At 37.9% G+C, this 20,202-nt stretch overlaps 2 protein-coding genes across 4 annotated transcripts; one reads left to right on the top strand and one right to left on the bottom strand.

The window, feature by feature from the left end:
- The first annotated feature begins 7,358 nt into the window (after positions 1–7,358).
- On the top strand, positions 7,359–9,969 carry LOC110872448 (DNL-type zinc finger protein). Its single transcript, XM_022121246.2, has 2 exons — positions 7,359–7,489; positions 9,316–9,969. The coding sequence occupies exons 1-2, from the start codon at positions 7,408–7,410 to the stop codon at positions 9,816–9,818; spliced, it is 585 nt and encodes a 194-aa protein (XP_021976938.1). The 5' UTR covers positions 7,359–7,407; the 3' UTR covers positions 9,819–9,969.
- Positions 9,970–11,395: 1,426 nt separating this feature from the next.
- Positions 11,396–14,982, bottom strand: LOC110872447 (small nuclear ribonucleoprotein-associated protein B'-like). Of its 3 annotated transcripts, none has more exons than XM_035976531.1 (2): positions 14,037–14,982; positions 11,396–11,637 (listed from the first exon to the last, which is right to left on the bottom strand). In XM_035976531.1, the coding sequence occupies exon 1, from the start codon at positions 14,858–14,860 to the stop codon at positions 14,048–14,050; it is 813 nt and encodes a 270-aa protein (XP_035832424.1). In that variant the 5' UTR covers positions 14,861–14,982; the 3' UTR covers positions 11,396–11,637; positions 14,037–14,047. The 3 variants fall into 3 exon arrangements, with proteins under 3 accessions (XP_035832424.1, XP_035832423.1, XP_035832425.1); XM_035976530.1 differs by having other exon boundaries at positions 14,044–14,982; XM_035976532.1 differs by having other exon boundaries at positions 11,430–11,621; positions 14,044–14,982.
- Between the last annotated feature and the right edge of the window lie 5,220 nt (positions 14,983–20,202).

Genomic DNA, 20,202 nt, shown 5'->3' with positions numbered 1-20,202 from the left:
ATCTTCTTCGATATTCATCATCAAAAATGACGAAGCCAAAATCGAAATAAAAAACAAAACCTTCATCATCTTCATCCAAAACAGCAGAAGCCACTGAAATGGCCGCTGAAACCATGGAGATACGCTACAAAGCTCCACACAATTATGTGGGTATACTCACAAAACCCACCGATAACCACACATTCGACTCCATCCTTGACATCCTTTCTGCATCAAAGTACAAAACTTTGATAACAGCAGACGCTCATATTTACCTTGATACCCAGAGAGAGTTCTGGAAAAATGCCACCCTTGAAAAACAAGGAGACATCATCGCTGCCATCAACTCCTCGATACAGGGTAAGAAGGTAAAAATTTCTCCGAAATCCATCTCTGAAACCTTTAAACTCGATGATCTAAATGGAAAAAACCACTTTTACAAAAGACGAGTTGGTAAAGGATTTCATGAACAGGGGTTATGCAGAACAACCAAAGGTAGATACCCTACAAAAGGGTTATTTCCCTTCTGCACCCAGATTTTTATTTCACACACTGCTCATGTGTGTTTCAAATAAAACAACGTCCTTCAATGAGATACCAACAAAAATTCAATGCCTGGGGTATGCAATTTTAAACGATAAAAACTTTAACTACTCCCAGGTAATATTTGAGGATTTGGTAAAGAACGTTGATAATAAAGCTTTTCTGCTCTTTCCGAGATTTCTAAGCTATTATTTTGAACAAACATTTGTAGAGAAAGATGCAGAACTGCCCAAACAAGGTGTTTCATTCAAAATAAACTTTTTAACAAAAGAAACTTTTTCAAGAATGATGGCACCAATAAAATTAAAAACAAAAGAGGCTGAGCAGATTTTAGAAACTGCTACTGACCCTGAAGCAACCACTGCTGAGCCCACTGCTCCAGGTGATCAAAGTAGCACACCCACTGCTTTGAAACCAACACCTGCCACCAAAAGGACCAAAAGAAAACCATCTAGAAAACCCACCAAACCCACACCAAAGGCAACTCTGGAAGATGAGATCCCAGAGTTAATGCCAGTGACAACACAAAAGTCACAAGAAACCACTGCTGCTACTTCCTCACAGCAGTTGGAAGAAAGATCTCAACCCCAGCCTAAAACTCCTCCTGCATCCTCACAAAAGGGTCAGGTTGTAAGCACAGGGACACCACATTATGAAGCTCTGTATCCACTCGGATCCATCTTCCACAGTCCTGATCCCAAGGACATGTCTCTTTCTACCCCCACACCCTCACCAATAATATTACCACAATCAATAATGCCCCTGTTGCATGCAGTTGATATGGCACAGACACAAACCAGTTCCTCTCAATCACCTATCACTGAGAGTATACCTCCACAAGTGACTGGGTCTGATGTGCATACCTCTGCTATCCCAGCAACAGTTGAGGAGGTTACACCCCTTGAGTTACAAGTAACTCTTGGTGGTAGTTCAAGTGGAGCAGCAACTACAACTGATGGATCAACAGATCTTCAGTTGGACAGTTGTTTCATAACTAAGACTCCCTTGAAGGCAATTTCTTCCATGGCAACATCGGTAACCACCAGTGAGTTAAATATAACCACTAGTACCATCAAAGGTTTATCGATTGCTGAAGAAAGAAGTCCCCAGTACCAAGAACAAGGGGCATCAATGGATGATTTTTGGGATTCACTTCCTAAGTCAAACATTGATACAACCACTGCTGGTGGGGATTCAGATGATCCTGTTAATTCAGGTGATGATTCAAGATATAATGAATTGACGGCCAGAGTTGAAAACCTGGAATCTTCAGTTGCAGAAATAAAAGATATGGTGCAGCAGCTGTTACAAGCTCAAATAGCCCAATCATCTGCTCCTCCTGCTCAAGCACCTGCTCCACAAGCATTTGCTGCAAATGAGCTATGGAACATCCTCCAACCACTGCTTGAACAACAACAACAAATGGCTGCTAAAAAGCATGCTCTTCAAGTGCAAATGTTGACCAACATGGTTGAATCTCGGTTCAAAGATACTCAAGCTGATATCAAGGCTATAAAGGCCAGCATTCAACAGAATGCTCAAAGTGAGAAAGCTCCATCTGCCATTTTCTTCATGGATACACCCCTGGTAGATAATGCCAAAAAGGGGGAGAAAAACAGGTTGAAAAAGAAAGGTATAGAAGATGGGATGCACATTGAACCTGAGAAACCCAAAACAGCTGATACACCAGCAGTTACAAAAACTGCTGCAAGTAGCCAAACAGCTGCCATCTCATCAACACACACACCTCCAACACACACCACCTCATCACACACCATCACTACTACTGTTCCACCACCATCTGTGTCTACAACACAAAAATCCTCATCAAAACCAAAAATCACCAAACCACCATCATCCAAAGCCACACCACCACTGCCTCCTGCCATAAAGCAGAAGACAGCAGATGTTACAACATCTGCTGTAGTGACAACAGTGATTGAAGCACCAGTTGTTTCAACCACTGTTAGTCAATCACAATCCACTGCCATCCAATCTCAAACCACTGATCCACCCAAAACATCATCAGCCTCTTCTTCAAAAAGGAGAAGGGTCTTCATTCCTGATGATGAGTCACCACCACCATCACCACCTTCAAATATCATTTCCCATTCTCCATCCCCTGCTCAAAAGCAGAAGACATCTGCTGACATATCAGCAGTTGTAATGACAACAGCAGTTGAGACACCAGTTGTTTCAACCACTGTTAGTCAGACATCCACCACTGCCCAAATTCTTCCTATATCTCTTCCTATATCACAACCACAGCTCCTAAAAAGAAAAAGAAAGCCAATCACTGCTGATGAAGGTAGTCATGATCCAAATGCTGCAAAGTATCCACTGGAACTGGAAGCCATCAAAGATGAGATGAGGCAGTTTTATACAGAAGCAGACCCATCAAAAAGAAAATTCTCCTCACTCATCGGCTATATAGCTCCAGAAGATATAAATGATTATCTCAAGATAAAGGCAAGGCAAGCTAAAGTTAAAGCCAAGGTTGACAGTGAGAAAGAAAGGCTAAGCGAAGAAGGCATTGCGAATAGACTGGAGTTCTACCTTGCAAAGGTTAAGCAGATGGAAGAATATGCACAAGAGCTAGACAAAGAAAAGGTTGATCAAAAGAAGAGATTGAGAGATCAACTTCTAGCCTTCATCATGAAAGAAAAGTTCTATTCTGCTGAAGAATCCCAGTTTAAAGAATGGCCTTTAGTAGCTTTGAAGCATGAGGCTGAAAGGATCCAAAGAATCAAAAATGATCCCTCAAAGAAGAAAACTGCTCCAAACTGGAGTAAGTACAAAAAACTCATTGCTGATCTCACTGCTGAGTATAAAAGAAAGAAGAGGGAGTTGGTGGATGCTAAGATAGGCACTGCTGAAGCCATATCAAAATGGTCTAGGCAACAAACTGATGAAGCTTATGAAAGACTTGAGAAGCAGAGGATGAAAGCCTCTAACTCTCCTAAAAGGTCTGACTACAAAAAGCTTCAAGAGCAAGTCAAACTTTTCGAAACACAGATCAGCACAGCAGAAGATTTTGTCACAAAGCTGAGTAAAGAAAAGAAGGAAATGCTATATGCTGGAGTAGATAAGAACAAAGAAGCTGAACAGATTGAAGAAGCTATGAAGAAAATAGCTTCAGATAAAGAAAGATTGGCTAAACTACAAGTCCTTACCAAAAAGGTTAAAGTAGTAAGCCAAAAGTCATCAGCAGGCATCACAAACAGTGAGCTGATTGACAAAGAAGTTGAAGCAGATATAGCTGAAGCCAACAAGATCATTGAACAAGCATTCATACGAGTGTCTGAAGCTCATGATGCTGCTCTTCACTTCTTCAGGCCAATCACTTCAAGTTCATCTGATAATAAAGCTCTCCCAAGAAACCCATTAAGTTCAAAAATACTAAAGTGGATGTCTGATCAAAAGACCTACGTATTGACTTTGCTCAGATTCAATGGTGATGTGAAGCATATATCAAGGAATCAGGCACTAGGCCTAGGTGCTGAAGATCTACAGGATCTCCTTGAGCTTACACTGTGCAGGGATGAGGATGATACAAGTTCCAAGGATTTTGAGGAAGATTTTAAAAGAAAAGCAATGGAACTTCTGATGAAAAATAAAGGTCCTGAATAAGGAAGGGTTTTGGCATTATCTGTTCCAGGGGGAGATTGTTGGGATTGAACCCTAACAGAGGAACAGATAATGTAAAGCCAAAACCGGATCCCATCAGTGGACTCCTAATAAGCAGCAGTTTACTCTAATCTCTCCTCTTGGCAGTGGTTATCTAACAGCTGATAAATGTTAAGTGCTGCTCAACTACAACAACTGATAAACCAAACTCTGATGATTACCTAACAACTGCTGAAGACAAACTCTGTTGCTCTATCTACTGCTGTTTCCTAAGTGCTGCTGAAGTTTCAAGCGCTGCCCTCTCAAAGACTGATCACCTTTGAAGGAAGCACTGAAGACTCAACATCTGTGCTAAGGCTACAACAGTGGAACGTGAAGCAGTAGTTTTCCTTATGTTTTGTATGTTAGTGAATATCAGATGTTACATAACAGTAGTTTGAATAGGACAGTATTTGTAGTTTGTTAGGTCGTTAGATGTCACTATCATGGTGACGTCAGCTGAAGTATATCAGTAGTTTGGTTTGCCTATAAGTATGACATTACTCTGTACTGTTACACTTGATCGTTTTGAGTGAGTTCTTCTCCTCAATTCATCCTTTCATCTTGTGCAACCAACTCTGGTGTATCAGGCTGAGGGGGAGTTTAGATTGTAAGCTTTTACTGTAATCATTTGCTTTGTATCTCAATCATTTGACTCAATGAAAAGCAATTGTTTATCAATCTATACTTTCCTTTGTTTGTGTTTACTTTGTTTGCAACTCATTTCCGCTGCACTTATTAATTTTATGCAAACAAACACGAATCATGACAGCCTCAGATCCTAACAGAAAAGCCCAGTGGCTGATCAAGACAGAAGATGTGAAGACACAACAGTGTGTTATGACTCGATGGCACTCCGTCAACATCTGAGGGGGAGCCTGTTGGTGCATTTCATTTGTTGACTTCGTCTTAGATCGAGTCATAGTGTTAGAATGTTAGATCAGGGCTTGTTGTACGAGAAAATAGGATATTGTATAGGAATTTAGAGATAGGTTCGCTTTTGTGGACAGAATGCGGTTCGCTTATATGTCAAGAATCAGGTCCGCTTATATGACCATAGGTGGTCCGCTTATACGGACTCATTCCTTTGGAGCGAACCTGAAACTCTATATATAGCCACAAAAGCGGTTCATTTGTAATGGTTGGATGAAACTCGTACCGAAGTGCTGCCGGATCGAGAACTGCTTGTAATTTGTTATATCTTAATGCATTAGAGTGTTTAAAGTGATATTTTAGCTGTTCCTGAATCAAATACTTGTTTTCCGCACCTGTATTTGATAGAATTACCTCTGAACGACTCGTTCGGGTCACGAAACGATCCTACAGTTGTTGAATCGAACCTTACATGCTGATCGAACTTTACCTTCCCTGCTGTAACCGGAACAGAGCATCCATCATCATCGTCTAAAGAATGTGTATATGGGAACAGTGTGAATGTGGATGCGGCCGTTCCTGTTGCAGCAGTGAAGAGATGTGGAGTGGGAAAACGGCGTATGATGAAAGTGAGGATGTTTAGGGTTATTTAAGTTTGGGTATTTTAACATATAACCCCCTCCATTTTCATTAGTTTATATTTAGTCCTCATACTTGTGAATTTATATATATTTTTTCAGAGATATATTTATATATATATATATATATATATATATATACACATAAATTATGCATGGTACCGCTATATCACCGCTAGACCACCGCTATAAACAATATATCATATAGCGGACCTTGACCGCTATCCGCTATTTTACCGCATTAACTGCATAGAATGAAAGTAAACTCTATTACAAATATGATTTTCCTAATAAATCACATCTCTTTATGATTCACAAATCAAAATATAATCTACATACAAAATATATTTTACTTTTTAGATGTTTCACAATGAAAGAACAGTCATGGTCGATTTAAAGAACTGTGGTAGTTACACAAACAATTACAATAACCATACTCACTACCTAGAAAATTTTACAAATAGCAAAGCTATTGGTATAGTTTAGGAAGATGAAATGTTGGTAAACCTTACCTTTATCTCTAATTCTCTGGGGATAGAGAGACTACTTCTAAAGAAACCTCTAACTCGACAACAAAAATCACTAAAATATAGTTATAGAAAGCTTCACAAAACAAAAGAACTACTGAAAGCATAACGGGTATGGTGGGGCTTGGGTTGGGGCATTTGTTGACACGTGAAATGGGAGCCCCCCACCACTCAAACCCACGCCCATGGGGTATGGTGGGGCTTGAGTTGGGGGCTTGAGTTTGGTTTGGCCATTGAGAGCCTGCCATGTCACTTACTAGCCCGCCCCACGCCCGGCTTCAAACCCACGCCAATGGGGCCACGCCCAAACCCACGTCCCAACCCAAACCCCCGGGGTGATGGCTTGGGCGTTTTCAGCCAACCCACACCCCAACCCAAGCCCCATATCCCATGCCCTTAAGTCAAGATAGACATAAAATCATATAAACAACATATACAAATACACAAACATTTAATATAGAGTATTATGAAATAGTTACTTTTTACATATGTGACCAGTATTATGAATAATTAGACAAATGTTACTTAGAGCTTTTGACAAATGCTAAATTCAAAACTGAATAGTATCCCTTCTGTTATTTACAAAAAAAAAAAAATGTAACAAGCTATTAAATTCCTATATGAAAAATCGAACTATTTTGACTTAAAAATATGTCCAACTAAGCCGAATTCAACCGGTTAAATCAGTTTATTCAGTTCATTTATACAATTAAACTGATTCCATTGAATTTGAATTCGGTTATCCAAATAAGCAAAATTTCTGAAAACGATATCCAAACCTAAAACCAAATTCACAATTTGGTTCAGTTCGGTTTTTTCCTGTTACAAATACATTTTGATTTTCGAAAGTAGTTTTCGTTTATTTTAAGGCTGATTCTAAACACAACCCCCCCTCCTGATTATACCCTCCCTTGTGAGAGGAAAACTGTCGGTCCCACGCGGATCCCACCTGTAAGTATGTGAGAGGAGAGGGGTGAAAAAAGTAATTAGGTGGTGTAGAAAGTAGACCCTTTTTTAACACCCCTAAAGACTAGGTTGGATATATACAACTTGCATATAGCAAAGGACCGTTTTTGTAACTTGTTCTTCTAAACTTGGTCTCTATATATTATTGTATTATTATATTATTCACCTTCAAGTCAAGGATCATTACTTGCAGAGCGAGTTATTTGAGTTTGGTGATGGCGGCGTGGAGGATGCAGCGGCGATTACTTTCTCTCATTACAAGCAGCGGCAGGCAACCTAACATCTCCTTCCGTAACGGTCAGTTCTCTTTCTTTCTATCTGTATATTTAAACCCTAGCTAGCACACGATCTTCTTCTTCATACAACCTGTCTGTATCCATCTATTTTCTGTTTTCTCGATAAAAAAAACGAATGATACCATTTCCTTTTCCCCCCTAGAAATTTCAATAATTGATTGCTCAATCATTTTGGGGAAAAAATCCGGTCTAACCATTCTCTGTATAATGCTTAACAATTCAGAGGCACAAACAGTCTGAACCATTAAGTGTTGAACCAGTAAAGGTCTGAACTATTAGGAACCCGTTAATTAGATGATAATTAGAAATCATATAATAAATGAGCCTAAAAGGAATATGATAATCAGCTAACGTGGACCTTTGAAGACTTAAGGATGTAAGCTGCAGTCTTAAGGGTGTGTGTGTATACAATCTTTATTTCTAGAAAGGATTGTGATTTAGGCCATGGGGTATGGGGCTTGGGTTGGGGCGTGGGTTGGGGTAAAACGCCCAAGCCACCACCCCGGGTGGGCTTGGGTTGGGGCGTGGCCCTTGGGGCTTGGCTTTCAAGCCGGGCGTGGGGCGGTATGGCCATGCTAGGTGTCTAGATCCCATTCGCTCACCCGCCACGTCATAGTGGGGTTTCAAATTTTGAATTTAAAATTCAAACGGTTGGGGGAAAGCAAACCGCCACCCGGTCACCCGACAACCCCTATATATTGTAACCCCAACCCACTGGTCCCCCCATCCCACGAACCCAACCCCACCGGCTACCCACCACTGGTCCCCCCATCCCACGAACCCAACCCCACCGGCTAACCCGCTATGGCATCCTGGACCCATGAAGAAGAAATGGCTCTCGTGACAAGCGTCGTTGACGCTATGAAGGGACGGCCACCGGGCCAAACAAAATATTGGGTGGAAGCGTTCGCAGCCTACCGACATAACGTCGGTAACGACCGCCACAACCTCAACGCGTGCCAACATAAATGGCGCGAGCTACGGCCCAAGCTTGTGTGATTTTTTATAAATTTTTTGTAATTTTTTTTATTTATTTAATATTCTGCCACTGGTGCACCCAACCCAAGCCCAACCCACGCCCCGCCATACCCCGCGGACACGTAACCAGGCGGTGGGGGGGCTCCCATTCCACGTGTCAACAAATGCCCCAACCCAAGCCCCACCATACCCCATGGTATTACATATACTACAAATCCGAGTGTGATATATATGCACTAATGCATATGCTATTGTGTTTTTTGACACTGTGAAAAACATACTGTATAAAGAAAAATAGGATCCTGAGAGATTCCAACTATTGTGAGGGAGCCCCGTATAGTTAGTAGTATCGCACTTTAACCAGTTGGCCAAAACAACAGATTTGCCGATTAATGATTAGTCAGTTACATTTTTATAATAGGTGTTCTTTATATATTTTTAGGGTTAAGTTATTCTACAAAGACTCCTAATTGTAAGAAGTGTAAGAAGGATTTATAGAAGGATTTATAGGTGGTGGGTGTTTAGGTTTTTTTTTTTTTTTTTTTTTTTTTTTTTTTTTTTTGTGTGTAGTGGGTTTTCTTTAGAAGCCTTTGTACCCTTCTTACAATAAGGAGCCTTTGTATTTGATCCTAATCCTATATTTTTATAGGCCCATAGATGGGCCTTATATTTTTGTTAAATTGCCCAGCCCTGAATCACTGTTTCATCTTATTTGCGTTTTAGTTTTAGAACGAACTGATTGTTGGATATATGATGTAATTGTTATTGTAATCATGTGTGGTTATCGATCATATGACGAATTGATATTAATTTTGTAAATTTTGTTGAATTATCATGAACATTGCTTAGATTCAGCGCCGTCTTTTCTTCCTTCTATTAGTTCATTCCTTCATGGTGAACAACTCCACAAAAGCCAAACCCGAGCACTTTCCAAAGCCAGCAATCTGACTGCGGAAACCGCGATAAAACATGAAGCATCAAGTTCAAATTCAGTTGAAAACTCAGTGACTATGAATCACCCTGCAATCAACAACAACAATGATGTCGCATTCACTGCTAAATCTGAACTGAAGATATCACCTAGACATGACCTCGCCATGATGTTCACTTGCAAAGTCTGTGAAACGAGATCAGTGAAGACGATTTCTCGTGAGTCTTATGAGAAGGGTGCGGTGGTGGCTCGATGTGGTGGTTGTAATAACTACCACCTTATTGCCGATCACTTGGGGATTTTCGGTGAGAAATGTACCATTGAGGACATCTTGGCTGCTCGTGGTGAGGAAGTTAAGAAGGGAAATTCGGACACTTTGAATCTTACACTTGAGGATCTGGTTGGTATGACAAAATCTTGAAAATGCAATGCGTACGATTGATAGATTGTCGATATATCTTTCCGTATATGTTGCTTGAGTTTGTTATGTTTATGTTTAAATCTTGAGATTATTATATAGTGATTTGGAAGTTGATAATTAGTCCATTTGATTTGGAAACTTTTTTTTATTAGTCTATATATATTTTAAGTGTTTCTTAGTAAACTTGAAATATTCAGGACATGTATTTGGATATGTAACTAGTAACAAAAAAAATCTCGGACTAGAGACGGGTATGGTGATTGGAGATGGCTATGGTATTATCAGGCGGCATGTGTTCGATTATCGAAGAACAATCTCATCCTTGTTTACCTATATCTAAATAAGATTTGTTACAGGTGTAGTTTAGAACCGGGTTAAGGTTAACGAAATATCAACAATAATTCTAAAGAGGTGTAGTTTACAACCGGTCTCGGTTAATGAAATATCAACAATAATTCTAAAGAACATCATGACACTTGTCATTTTTTGGAGTCATGCACCCTTTTACCGTATGAGCAGCACCTTTTGCATATAACCTTTTCATCGCGTAACTCGTTTTTTTCGGACGCATATGACCAATAGAAAGTTTTGCTGATGAATTCAACTCATATGAACACATCTACAAAGTGGTTTATAACACTATTAGGCTAGGCGGGGTGGTCCGTTATGGACCATCCATCACGCGTTAAACCCAACGTAACACCGCCGCCGGTATAAATTCAACGCGTTATATATTGAACGTGTTATACACATAACGCGTGAAACTTCAATCTTCATTTGTTCTGCATGTTTGACAAATGTTGTATGTTTGACACCTGTACCTTGGACCCATTGCATATTAACACCTGTTGACCAATGTGTTAATTAATTGAAGTTGGCTTTTTTTATCCCTAGTGATACCACCCCCACTACATTTCTATCACTAGTGATAGAATATTGGGTGCTGACATGGCATGATTTGATTGGATAGTGGGAGTGATAGAATCCTATCACTAGTAACCACCCATCTCCCCTTATAAACTACATGAAAGTTTTTTACAATAACAAAATCAATCATTGCAAGTTGATTTGTATAGTTATTAACGGAGTATAGTCAAGACGTGTAAGTTAGCCGTTCAAAAACAAAATAAAAAACAACTCCTATCGAAATTTTAGAAAACGATTAATGTAGCTTCATAGCCGTAGGTTTACACAACACCTTATAAAACAAACAGTTTCATAACTTTCTCTAGTTTATAACAACATCACAAACTAGTATGCCAAAACACACGAAAAAACCCATAAACCCAACATGCAATGAATAACGAGTACTAAGCAGGTATGAAACACGATTATATAATGATTACCAAAACCCATCAAATAACCATCCATCACCATCCCGATTTCTTTAAGGAGTACCAAATAAGTATGAAACACGATTACATAATGATTACCAAAACCCATCACATAGCCAGCCATCACCATCCCGATTTCTTTAAGGAGTACCAAATAAGTATGAAACACGATTATTATATAATGATCACAAAAACCCGTCACATAGCCGGCCATCACCATTTCTTTATGTTTTCTTGATTTGCTTTAACGAACTCTTTTCTTGGATTTCAGTGTTGCTTTTTAAAACAAAATCTTCCCGACATAATCAAGTAAATTCTAACCCACTTTTACACATTTAGTTCAAAAGGGCAAAATATTCAACATTAAAAAGATCGATCACAAGATAACAATCCAACATAACAATGAATGTAGGCTCTTTACGAATAGTAGTTTCAAGGCGAGACTTGCTTCTGCTGCTGCTGCTGCTGCCAGGATGGAAAACTACCTGCAGACACAAAGAAAATCACATTATTGAAAGCAGATGATGTCACAAATTCTAGCCATAAAAACTACATGGGTTATAATGGGCAAGAATCAAGCAAGGGTTTTAGACAAACAACTAGCAAACAAGATCATACATTCGCAGTAAAAGTATCATTGTCATATTCATTCATTCTTCGCTTGATCCAATGTTTTAATAACAAGATAAAACAATGACAATGCAATTATTGACCAGTCAACAATTGTCTATCATGCATGCAGGTGAATATAAACTATATACTGTCAAAATTCGGTACGCGTAAGCTTAAAAAGTTAATTAATTAAAGCTATGTTGTCAAAAGCGCACCAGGCGCGCGCCTAGGCGCTGAGGCGCAGCGCAGCGCGGCTAGAGCGCCTCGTGGTGACCTAGGCGATGATTTGGGCTTTTTTTTTGTAAAAGTGACGTTCAGGCGCTCGCCTAGAGCTGCTTAATCGGAAAAACGGCCAGAAATGTAAAAAAAGGGCCTGAATTGAAAGATAGAGGGAGTAGATAGATAGGAACCTGTTCTAGCAACTTGAAAAATACGTTGAAGGTGGTAAACTTGTGGATGAGCAACTTGAACCTTCAAGCTAGATAGTTGTAACCCTAATTCTCACGTACTACGGGTATGTTTTGGGGTGTATGGCGGCTTTTCAAAACCTGAACCCTAATCACTCTGTTACTAATGGGTAGATTGGGCTGGGCCATCTTTTTATTTATGTAATAAAACTGTGAATTTATTTTAATAAAATAGATGGGTGGCCCAATTGATTTGTTTTTAACCGTTCTTCAATTTTATTGTTTTAAGTTGTTACAATTGCTAAATATATTTTAAAACACATGAATTATTATCATTCTACATATTCTAAAAAGATATAGTAATAATTTTCTATTATATTTGTATAATAGTGATAAACTATTAATTTTTTATGCTTATTAAATATATATTTTTTATTATTTTTATTATTGCGCCTTATTTAAAAAACCCCACGCTTTATTTTTTGCGCCTTGCACCTAGGCTCCAGGCAAGGCCTTTGCGCCTTAAGTGCACCTTGAGCTTTTGACAACATAGAATTAAAGATACATTTGTTTTTGCAAATGTAATCAACTGACTGATAAATGCAGGCAAAAAGAGTGCTAAAGAATCAAACAACATCCATATGGTTAAGGTTCAGTCGTGAATCTGGTAACAATGGGGTTAAATCAAACGGTTGCACAGGCAAAGTAGACCATCTGCTTAAGGGCTAAGGCTTACTCACACTTCAACAACTACAGTCCAATTTATCCAAAACAAATGTTATGTCTGCCGATCATATTCTTACTGTTCTATGGGGGTAAACATTGGCCGCAGATTCACTCAGACACGCATACACCAATTAATGAACAGAAGATATAAACAAAAACTGTTTGTTCGACACTTCCTATTTATCAAACCAGAATTCAATAACACACATAAAACTGGTCGACAAACATCCTATATATGCTAGATAGAGCTGTAAACGAACCGAACGTTCATCGAACAGTTGGTGAACCGTTCGTTTATGTCCGTGAACGTTTGGTAATGTGTTCATTTATGTTCATTTATGTTCATTTATGTTCATTCATTTAAAGAATTTTATATGTTATGTCTTTGTTTTATTCGTTTTAGGTTTAAAAACTTTGAAACCCTAGTTATACTACATGCCTCCCCCAATATCCCTCATTTGACCATTTCAATATCATTTTGTGTTAAAGCTTGACAAACTTCTTAGTTTTGTGTTAATCATGTTTCTAATAATTATGTCAACCGTGTTGTAATGAAAAATGCAGATTTTTTTTTTTCTAAAAAGAATATATATTCATGTATATTCATTTGTGTTCATGAACAGTTCATGAACACATCCATTTCCTTAATGAACGAACACGCACAAGAAATCTCGTTTGGTAAGTGTTCGTGAACAATTCATGAACATGCTCATTCCTTAAAAAAACGAACTCGGGCCATGTTTGGCTTAGCTTTTCAAAACAACTTATAACTTTTTGGAAAAGTTAATAAGTCACAACGGAGTCACTTATTGACTTTTTCCCTCACAAAATAGTTTCCCCCAAACACTTTTTAACTTTTCAAAAAGTCAATAAACAAATAAGTCAATAAAATAAGCAATCCCAAACACCCCCTCAAACAAGAGCTTGTTTGTGTTCGTTCGGTTCGCTTACAACCCTAATGCTAGACCAAACCTTAACCTACCAGGCCTCCAACTCCTAACATCTAGTAATTCTAACAACTAGATAAAACATACAAATAACTCAAATACTTAACCAATAATAATAATAATTGAGTACCAAATGAGAACACTTAAGCAATGCTATTCAAAACAAAGATTAAAAACACATAGCATTCGTACCACTCACCACTCTACTGCTGCGGCTGATTATTCGGTGGAGGTGGCATTCCAGGGCGAGGCGGTCCAAACCCAGGCATCTGTGCACCAGGCGGCGGCATTCCCGGTCTGGCAGGAGGCGGCGGGCCCGGCATTCCAGGTCTCGGAGCTCCAGCTGGCGGTGGCGGACCTCTCATCATATTCGGCGGAGGAACCATAGGCCTCTGTCCAAACTGCCCTGGAGGCGGCACCGGATACTGCCCAGGCCCAGGCGGCCGTTGCGCAAACTGAACCGGCATTTGCGGAGGCGGTCCACGTTGCATTTGAGGCGGAGGACCCTGTCCAGGATACGGCATTTGCCCAGGCCTAATCACCGGCGCCTGAGGATAATTCATAGGCGGTCTAGAAATCTGCGGCTGCATCATTCCAGGAGCCGGTCCACCAATCCCCCGAACCGGTCCAGCTAAACCCGGTTGAGCTTGAACCAACGGCGCCGTGGGAATTCCACGTCCGGCAGCACGGCCGAGACCTGGACCGGCCAACGCGGCGGCTCCAACGGCTTTGGCGCGGTTTTCGTCGGGCGGCGGAGGGCCTTCAACGGTCATGGAGATAACTTCTTCGCCACGTAAAAGAACGAGGCCGAGAGTGCGACGATCTTCGCGTTCTTCGGAGTTTTTGGAACCTTTTGCTGGTGGAAGCTTGCGGAACTCTTCGCAGTCGCCGATGACGAGGTTCATGTGGCGGTCGAAGGCCATGAACTTGCCTACAAGCTGCCGGCCGTCCTGGATTGTGATCCGCATACGGTAGTTGATGAATTGGAGCATCTTTGAGCCCTTCGACATCGACATTTTGGGGTGTTAGGGTTAGGGTTTCGGGGGTTTGGGGAAGATGAGAGGGTTGGGGTTTTAGGAGCGGAGTGAAGCGTTGTTTAAACGAGAATGTAAGTTTTTAAAACAAGTCCCTCGTGTTTCATTCTTTTTGTGATTGCCCCCCTGTTTCGGATGTTTATATGGCATGGCATACATAGGATATAACCTGCAATTTTAGAAGAGTTGAGGCTAAACGTGTAATTTGGGACAACTACATAGAGCATCCAGGTAAATTATTCTTAACTTCTTAAGGGGTTACGCTAAATCTAAATTAATTTTTTTAACGGCAAGAAACGACGTACTAATCATCGTGACATCGGACGTTGTGGTCAAAGTCGACTACTCGACCGCCATCAGCCCATTGGCTCTCCCAGATGCGCGAAAACCTGACCTCCACCCGCCCGAAGGCACGACAATGGAATAATCAGTAAAACCTCGCCTCCCATTCAAGACGAACCAGCGCCACCCGTATTCGTCCTTCACCTGGATGCCGCAAAAAAATAATGGGGAGAGTTGAAGTCGAACCTGGGTCACAAGAAACACCATGTCTTTTCTCAACCACTCCACCCCTACCTCATTGGTAAATGTAAATTACTTATTTGGTTTTTTCTATAAAAAATATTTTGGAATATTTTCATTAAGTCGAAGTAAAATAATTATTTTACCTGTTATAAAATAACTGTCTATTAGCAACCAATATACACGATAAACATGAGAACATAGATCATATAGAGAAAGAAATATGGAGAATGGGATAATTCTTATTGAAATTGAGTATATCATATCAAATACATAGGACCTCTATATATAGGCCATATTATTAATACAATAGTAAATAAAGAGACGGGAGTTAAGAACGTGGAGAGTCACCATAAATAATTTGTTCATAACAATCCCCCTTGACTATCCACGTGATAAGTGAAAATAATATATAAACTTTTAATATGCTTGGTTGTCAACTTGATACGCTTGGAGATGCTGCTTCGTTAAAAACCTTGCTACGAAAACCCAGTGGGACAAAACCTCAGTTAAGGGAAAAAGAGTGCAGCGCGTATTTTCTCCTCCTGATACTTTTGGATCAGGTATGTTGCCTCATTAAAAACCTTACTAAGAAAACTCATTGGGATAAAACTTAGTTAAGGGAAAAAGAGTGCAACTTGTATAATGCTCCCCCTCATTTTTACATGTATCCTATAAGTGACTCAGGTTCGGCTTCTTTACAAGTTGCTCAAAACTTCGTAATCCATTGATGTGCAGCTTGGTATGTTGTTTGATCCATTAATGTCAAATCCTTCAATGAGCATTGATGTATGATCTTCATGTGAAATTTTAATTCCTTCACTAGTAAATAGATACCATAAGATCCATGAATATCTTTTGTTACATTCCATGCATTTACAAAACTAACCAAACTTGTTGATGGGTTAGTAAAATATGAATCCATATCTTTTGTACGTTAAGGGTATAAAAATATATGTTTTACCCGTTACATTATCTCCTCGCTATACACGAGTTATGTCTTGTCAAATGAATATCATGACATGTGTCCGTGTATATATACTGGAAATATATACAATTTGTATTTAACTATGGTACTTCTGGACCAATGATCTTTGCTTCTTTGATAGGAGATGATAAGAGTCATTTTCTATACCAACTACTTGGACATCATAAAGTGTACGTATACCATAAGCTTTGTGCGTATGAAAATGTCCACCATCTTCTAGATGTATTATGATTGATGGATAATAATAATAATACAAATGCTTGTTCTACATATCAAGCCACATATTTGCAATACTATCTTTAATTTGCAAATTCTTCCTTTAATAATTGAGCTCATTTTTATCTTTTCAGGAGATTCAATGATATCATCAATATATATTAGAATACTCATAAACCTCATATTGTTCTTTTAATGAAAGCAAATGGATTCACTACAATTTATGTGTTTCTCTCTTTGCTGAGCTCATTAGTAAGTCGATTATACCACATTTGAATCGACTATTTTATTCCATACTAACTTTTTTTAACTTTATAAATATACATTCTCGTACTCCTTTCCACTTTGACCAACAATGTATGTGCATATACTCTTTAGGAGTGTTGACACACAAACCTCCTCATTGAATTTATATTATATGCAAAGGATGTCTTAAACACTTGCTTCATTTGCAAAATCCATATTGTATCATGTTTATACACTGTGTACATTGAGATGCCATAATAACCATGTACACATTTTCTATGTATGTTAATTGGAGTATTGGTGCACAATAATAATATCCATAAGGTGTTTCAATTAACCTCTTAAGCACTCAAATGCTTTACGATACTCATGGGGAGTTCCAGTTATATTCAATTCAATAACATATACAACATGTATACGTATTCAGATCCGAATTTATATAATAATCATAATATTCTCGAGAACTTATTTTATATGACTTAGTATCAAGTGATACATAACTTTCATAAGACGCATGTCAATTCTCTTTTATATATTACCAGACTAATAAGATATTGGAAAGTCAAAACATCCACCACGGGAGAATACGTCTCCTCATAATCAGTCATAAGTCTTTGCAAAAATTCTTGTGCCACCAATTTTGACTTATATTACTTAATTTGATTTTCACATGATTCGCGTAAAAGACACATTTGTATCCAACATATTTTACAACTTCAGTTGTATGTACTGTTGTTCCAGAAACTTTCCATTTCATTAGAGAACTAAACTCTGCCTTATTTGCATCTTTCTATTTTGGCCAATCATTTCTTAATATTCATTCATAGGCAGATCTTAAATCTTGATCCTCATCATTTAATCATTTTAAGCGATACATTATATACAAAAGTATAACAACGTCGATTTTTATTTCGATTCCATACATATCTTAGACATGATACAACTTATTGAGATCTCTTTATTTTCAGGTACCTGAGGTTCTTCTTGAACCATCATGTCTATTGTCTATTCAGTAGATCTTATTACTATAACCTCGACTTGACCATCTTAATTACTTGCTCCAATTTTCGAGGAATTTTATTATTGGAATCGACTAGCCTACCACGCTTCAGACGTGCAATAGACTTATTACAAAATATGTGGTTGTCCTCTTGGACACAAATATAACTGGAGCATAAGCAGTTGATTATGTGACTTACTTAGTCACTCTATTTAGGTCAGTGAACTTGTTTGGTAATTTCTTCTTTAATATTGGGAAATGAATTATACTTTAAACTTCTAGTTCATAGTTTATAGTCTGAGGATTAAGATGACATGATAATTCATTTCACTTTTCACTTTCCAACTGCTTGTTATCTCCCCCTAATGTTGGGAACATTCATTCACTAAATTGAAAACCAATGAGCCATAAACAAATTTCTCACTAATGGCTTTAAGTATTCAATCATAGACGATTATTTATACCCAACATATTCTCAAACTTTTTAGAAATCACATCTTTGTGCGGTATGGTGGATGAGTTTCAATATATGTCGTACAACCAAAATCTTTGATGAGACATCTTTGGTTCCTGACCAAAATCCAACTGTATGGGGAGAACTATAACTTATTGGCTTGATGTGAATTGATGATACTATATATAAATTACATGTACCTAAATAAACTTTTGCTCCTCTCATGATCATTGGCTTTTTGTAGCCAATAGTAATCTGGATTAATATGCTTGCTATCACATTAGCTAAGCCACAATCACACAAACTTCAGGTTGTGGATTTGATAACCATTTAGACGATGCATCGATTTCAAAATACTAAATGGTATCATGTCGGGATACACATATTCCCTTATTATTTCCAAAATATTTAGGGATCTAAACCATACTTTAGTTGGTATATCATTAACTTCCCTTAAGGGCAAATATTGCATGCACTTAACAAGAATAATCTTGTAGTTCTTCATTAAATTTCACATCATTATTGACTCGGTGTTGTCTAACCGATCATGCCAATTAATCAAATAATCATGATTCATAAACTTTTGATTTATGATCAATATCATAAGATGTGAGATAACAATGTGTTCTTATAATTACTCCCATAATTCCTCACTTCTAGTGGTCAATCTCATTGTGACCATTATTACAATTTTGATAGTCGATCTCATTATTAACTTGGCTATCTTACAACTTTTGTTAGCTGGATCTCATTAGTAACATGATCAGCATTATAAGTTTCTCAATTACATCCATCATCCCGACATTTTCAAAGATCTTATAATCATATTCACTTCAAGGAATGATGTAAACCAACCAAGTTCATGGTTCGGACAAACGGATATGAAATCATTTCAAAGTTGTTATCCTTGTTCCATAATATTGCTACTTTAACATATTTGAGATCGGCAAATGAAAATTATTTTATCCGATTTTACCTTGTAAATAATCTTCTCTTTGCATAACACCATAGAGAAGTAATTACGTGTCCGAATCATATAAGGTCTAACATCTTATAACCTTCTACAAACTCAATATGAGATTTAGGGAGTATGACATCTCGGGTGTCATGTCTAAACTTTTGACTCTCTTTCATGAAAGATATTAAATCGTTTTAGATGATCGATTGAATACTACAAATGAGTATATGATAACATATGAAATACACAATATAAAATAAAGTCGAATTATATAATACATGGCATCATAATATAATATGCGACCACATAAAACAATTTATTATTATCACAATATGTGATCACATAAAAAGTTGGTATGAAAACTTTATGAAATATGTGTTTTCATCACACTTAAAAGCAAATATTTAAATCATACATATTACCTGTAACCAATTAATATTTTTCACTTTTAATAACATCATTTAAGATAGAAAATTCATTAATTCTATTGTATCCATGGTTCAATCATCTCTATCGAAATCGGCCACAAGACCAAAAACGTTTGTACAAAATAGTATTTGTACAAAATACAATTTCATATGTTGAATCAAAATAACATTACTTGTTAATCATGAACTTGTAGTAATACCGTATTTTTAAAGCACTACACCATAAAAACCTTTTGTATTTCTTAAATTTTGTGTAGTATTTATAATCATACAAACCACACACTGGAGCACGTATCTAAGATACTTCATAGTATTCTTTGGAACATAAATGTATATTTATATAATCATACAAACCACACATTGAGCACGTATCTAAGATACTTCATAGTATTCTTTGAAACATAAATGTATATTTATATAACTCAAGTAGAAACATAAAAAGTATTTTAGCACTACATTAAACAACTAAAAAATTCATGGTAACGATTACTATTTCATGATCCCTTAAATAG

This window comes from Helianthus annuus, chromosome 8, assembly GCF_002127325.2.
Source record: "Helianthus annuus cultivar XRQ/B chromosome 8, HanXRQr2.0-SUNRISE, whole genome shotgun sequence".
NCBI lineage: Eukaryota > Viridiplantae > Streptophyta > Magnoliopsida > Asterales > Asteraceae > Helianthus > Helianthus annuus.
The sequence above is the reverse complement of the archived record's forward strand: the minus strand, read 5'-3'. Positions and strand labels throughout refer to the sequence as shown.

What these genes read in the sequence shown, in the direction of transcription:
- LOC110872448 (XM_022121246.2), top strand. Translation starts at nt 7,408, where the DNA reads ATGGCGGCGTGGAGGATGCAGCGGCGATTACTTTCTCTCATTACAAGC. An exon ending in TAACATCTCCTTCCGTAACG is followed by an intron (nt 7,490 to 9,315) that starts GTCAGTTCTCTT and finishes AACATTGCTTAG; the next exon opens with ATTCAGCGCCGTCTTTTCTT.
- LOC110872447 (XM_035976531.1), bottom strand. Translation starts at nt 14,860, where the DNA reads ATGTCGATGTCGAAGGGCTCAAAGATGCTCCAATTCATCAACTACCGT.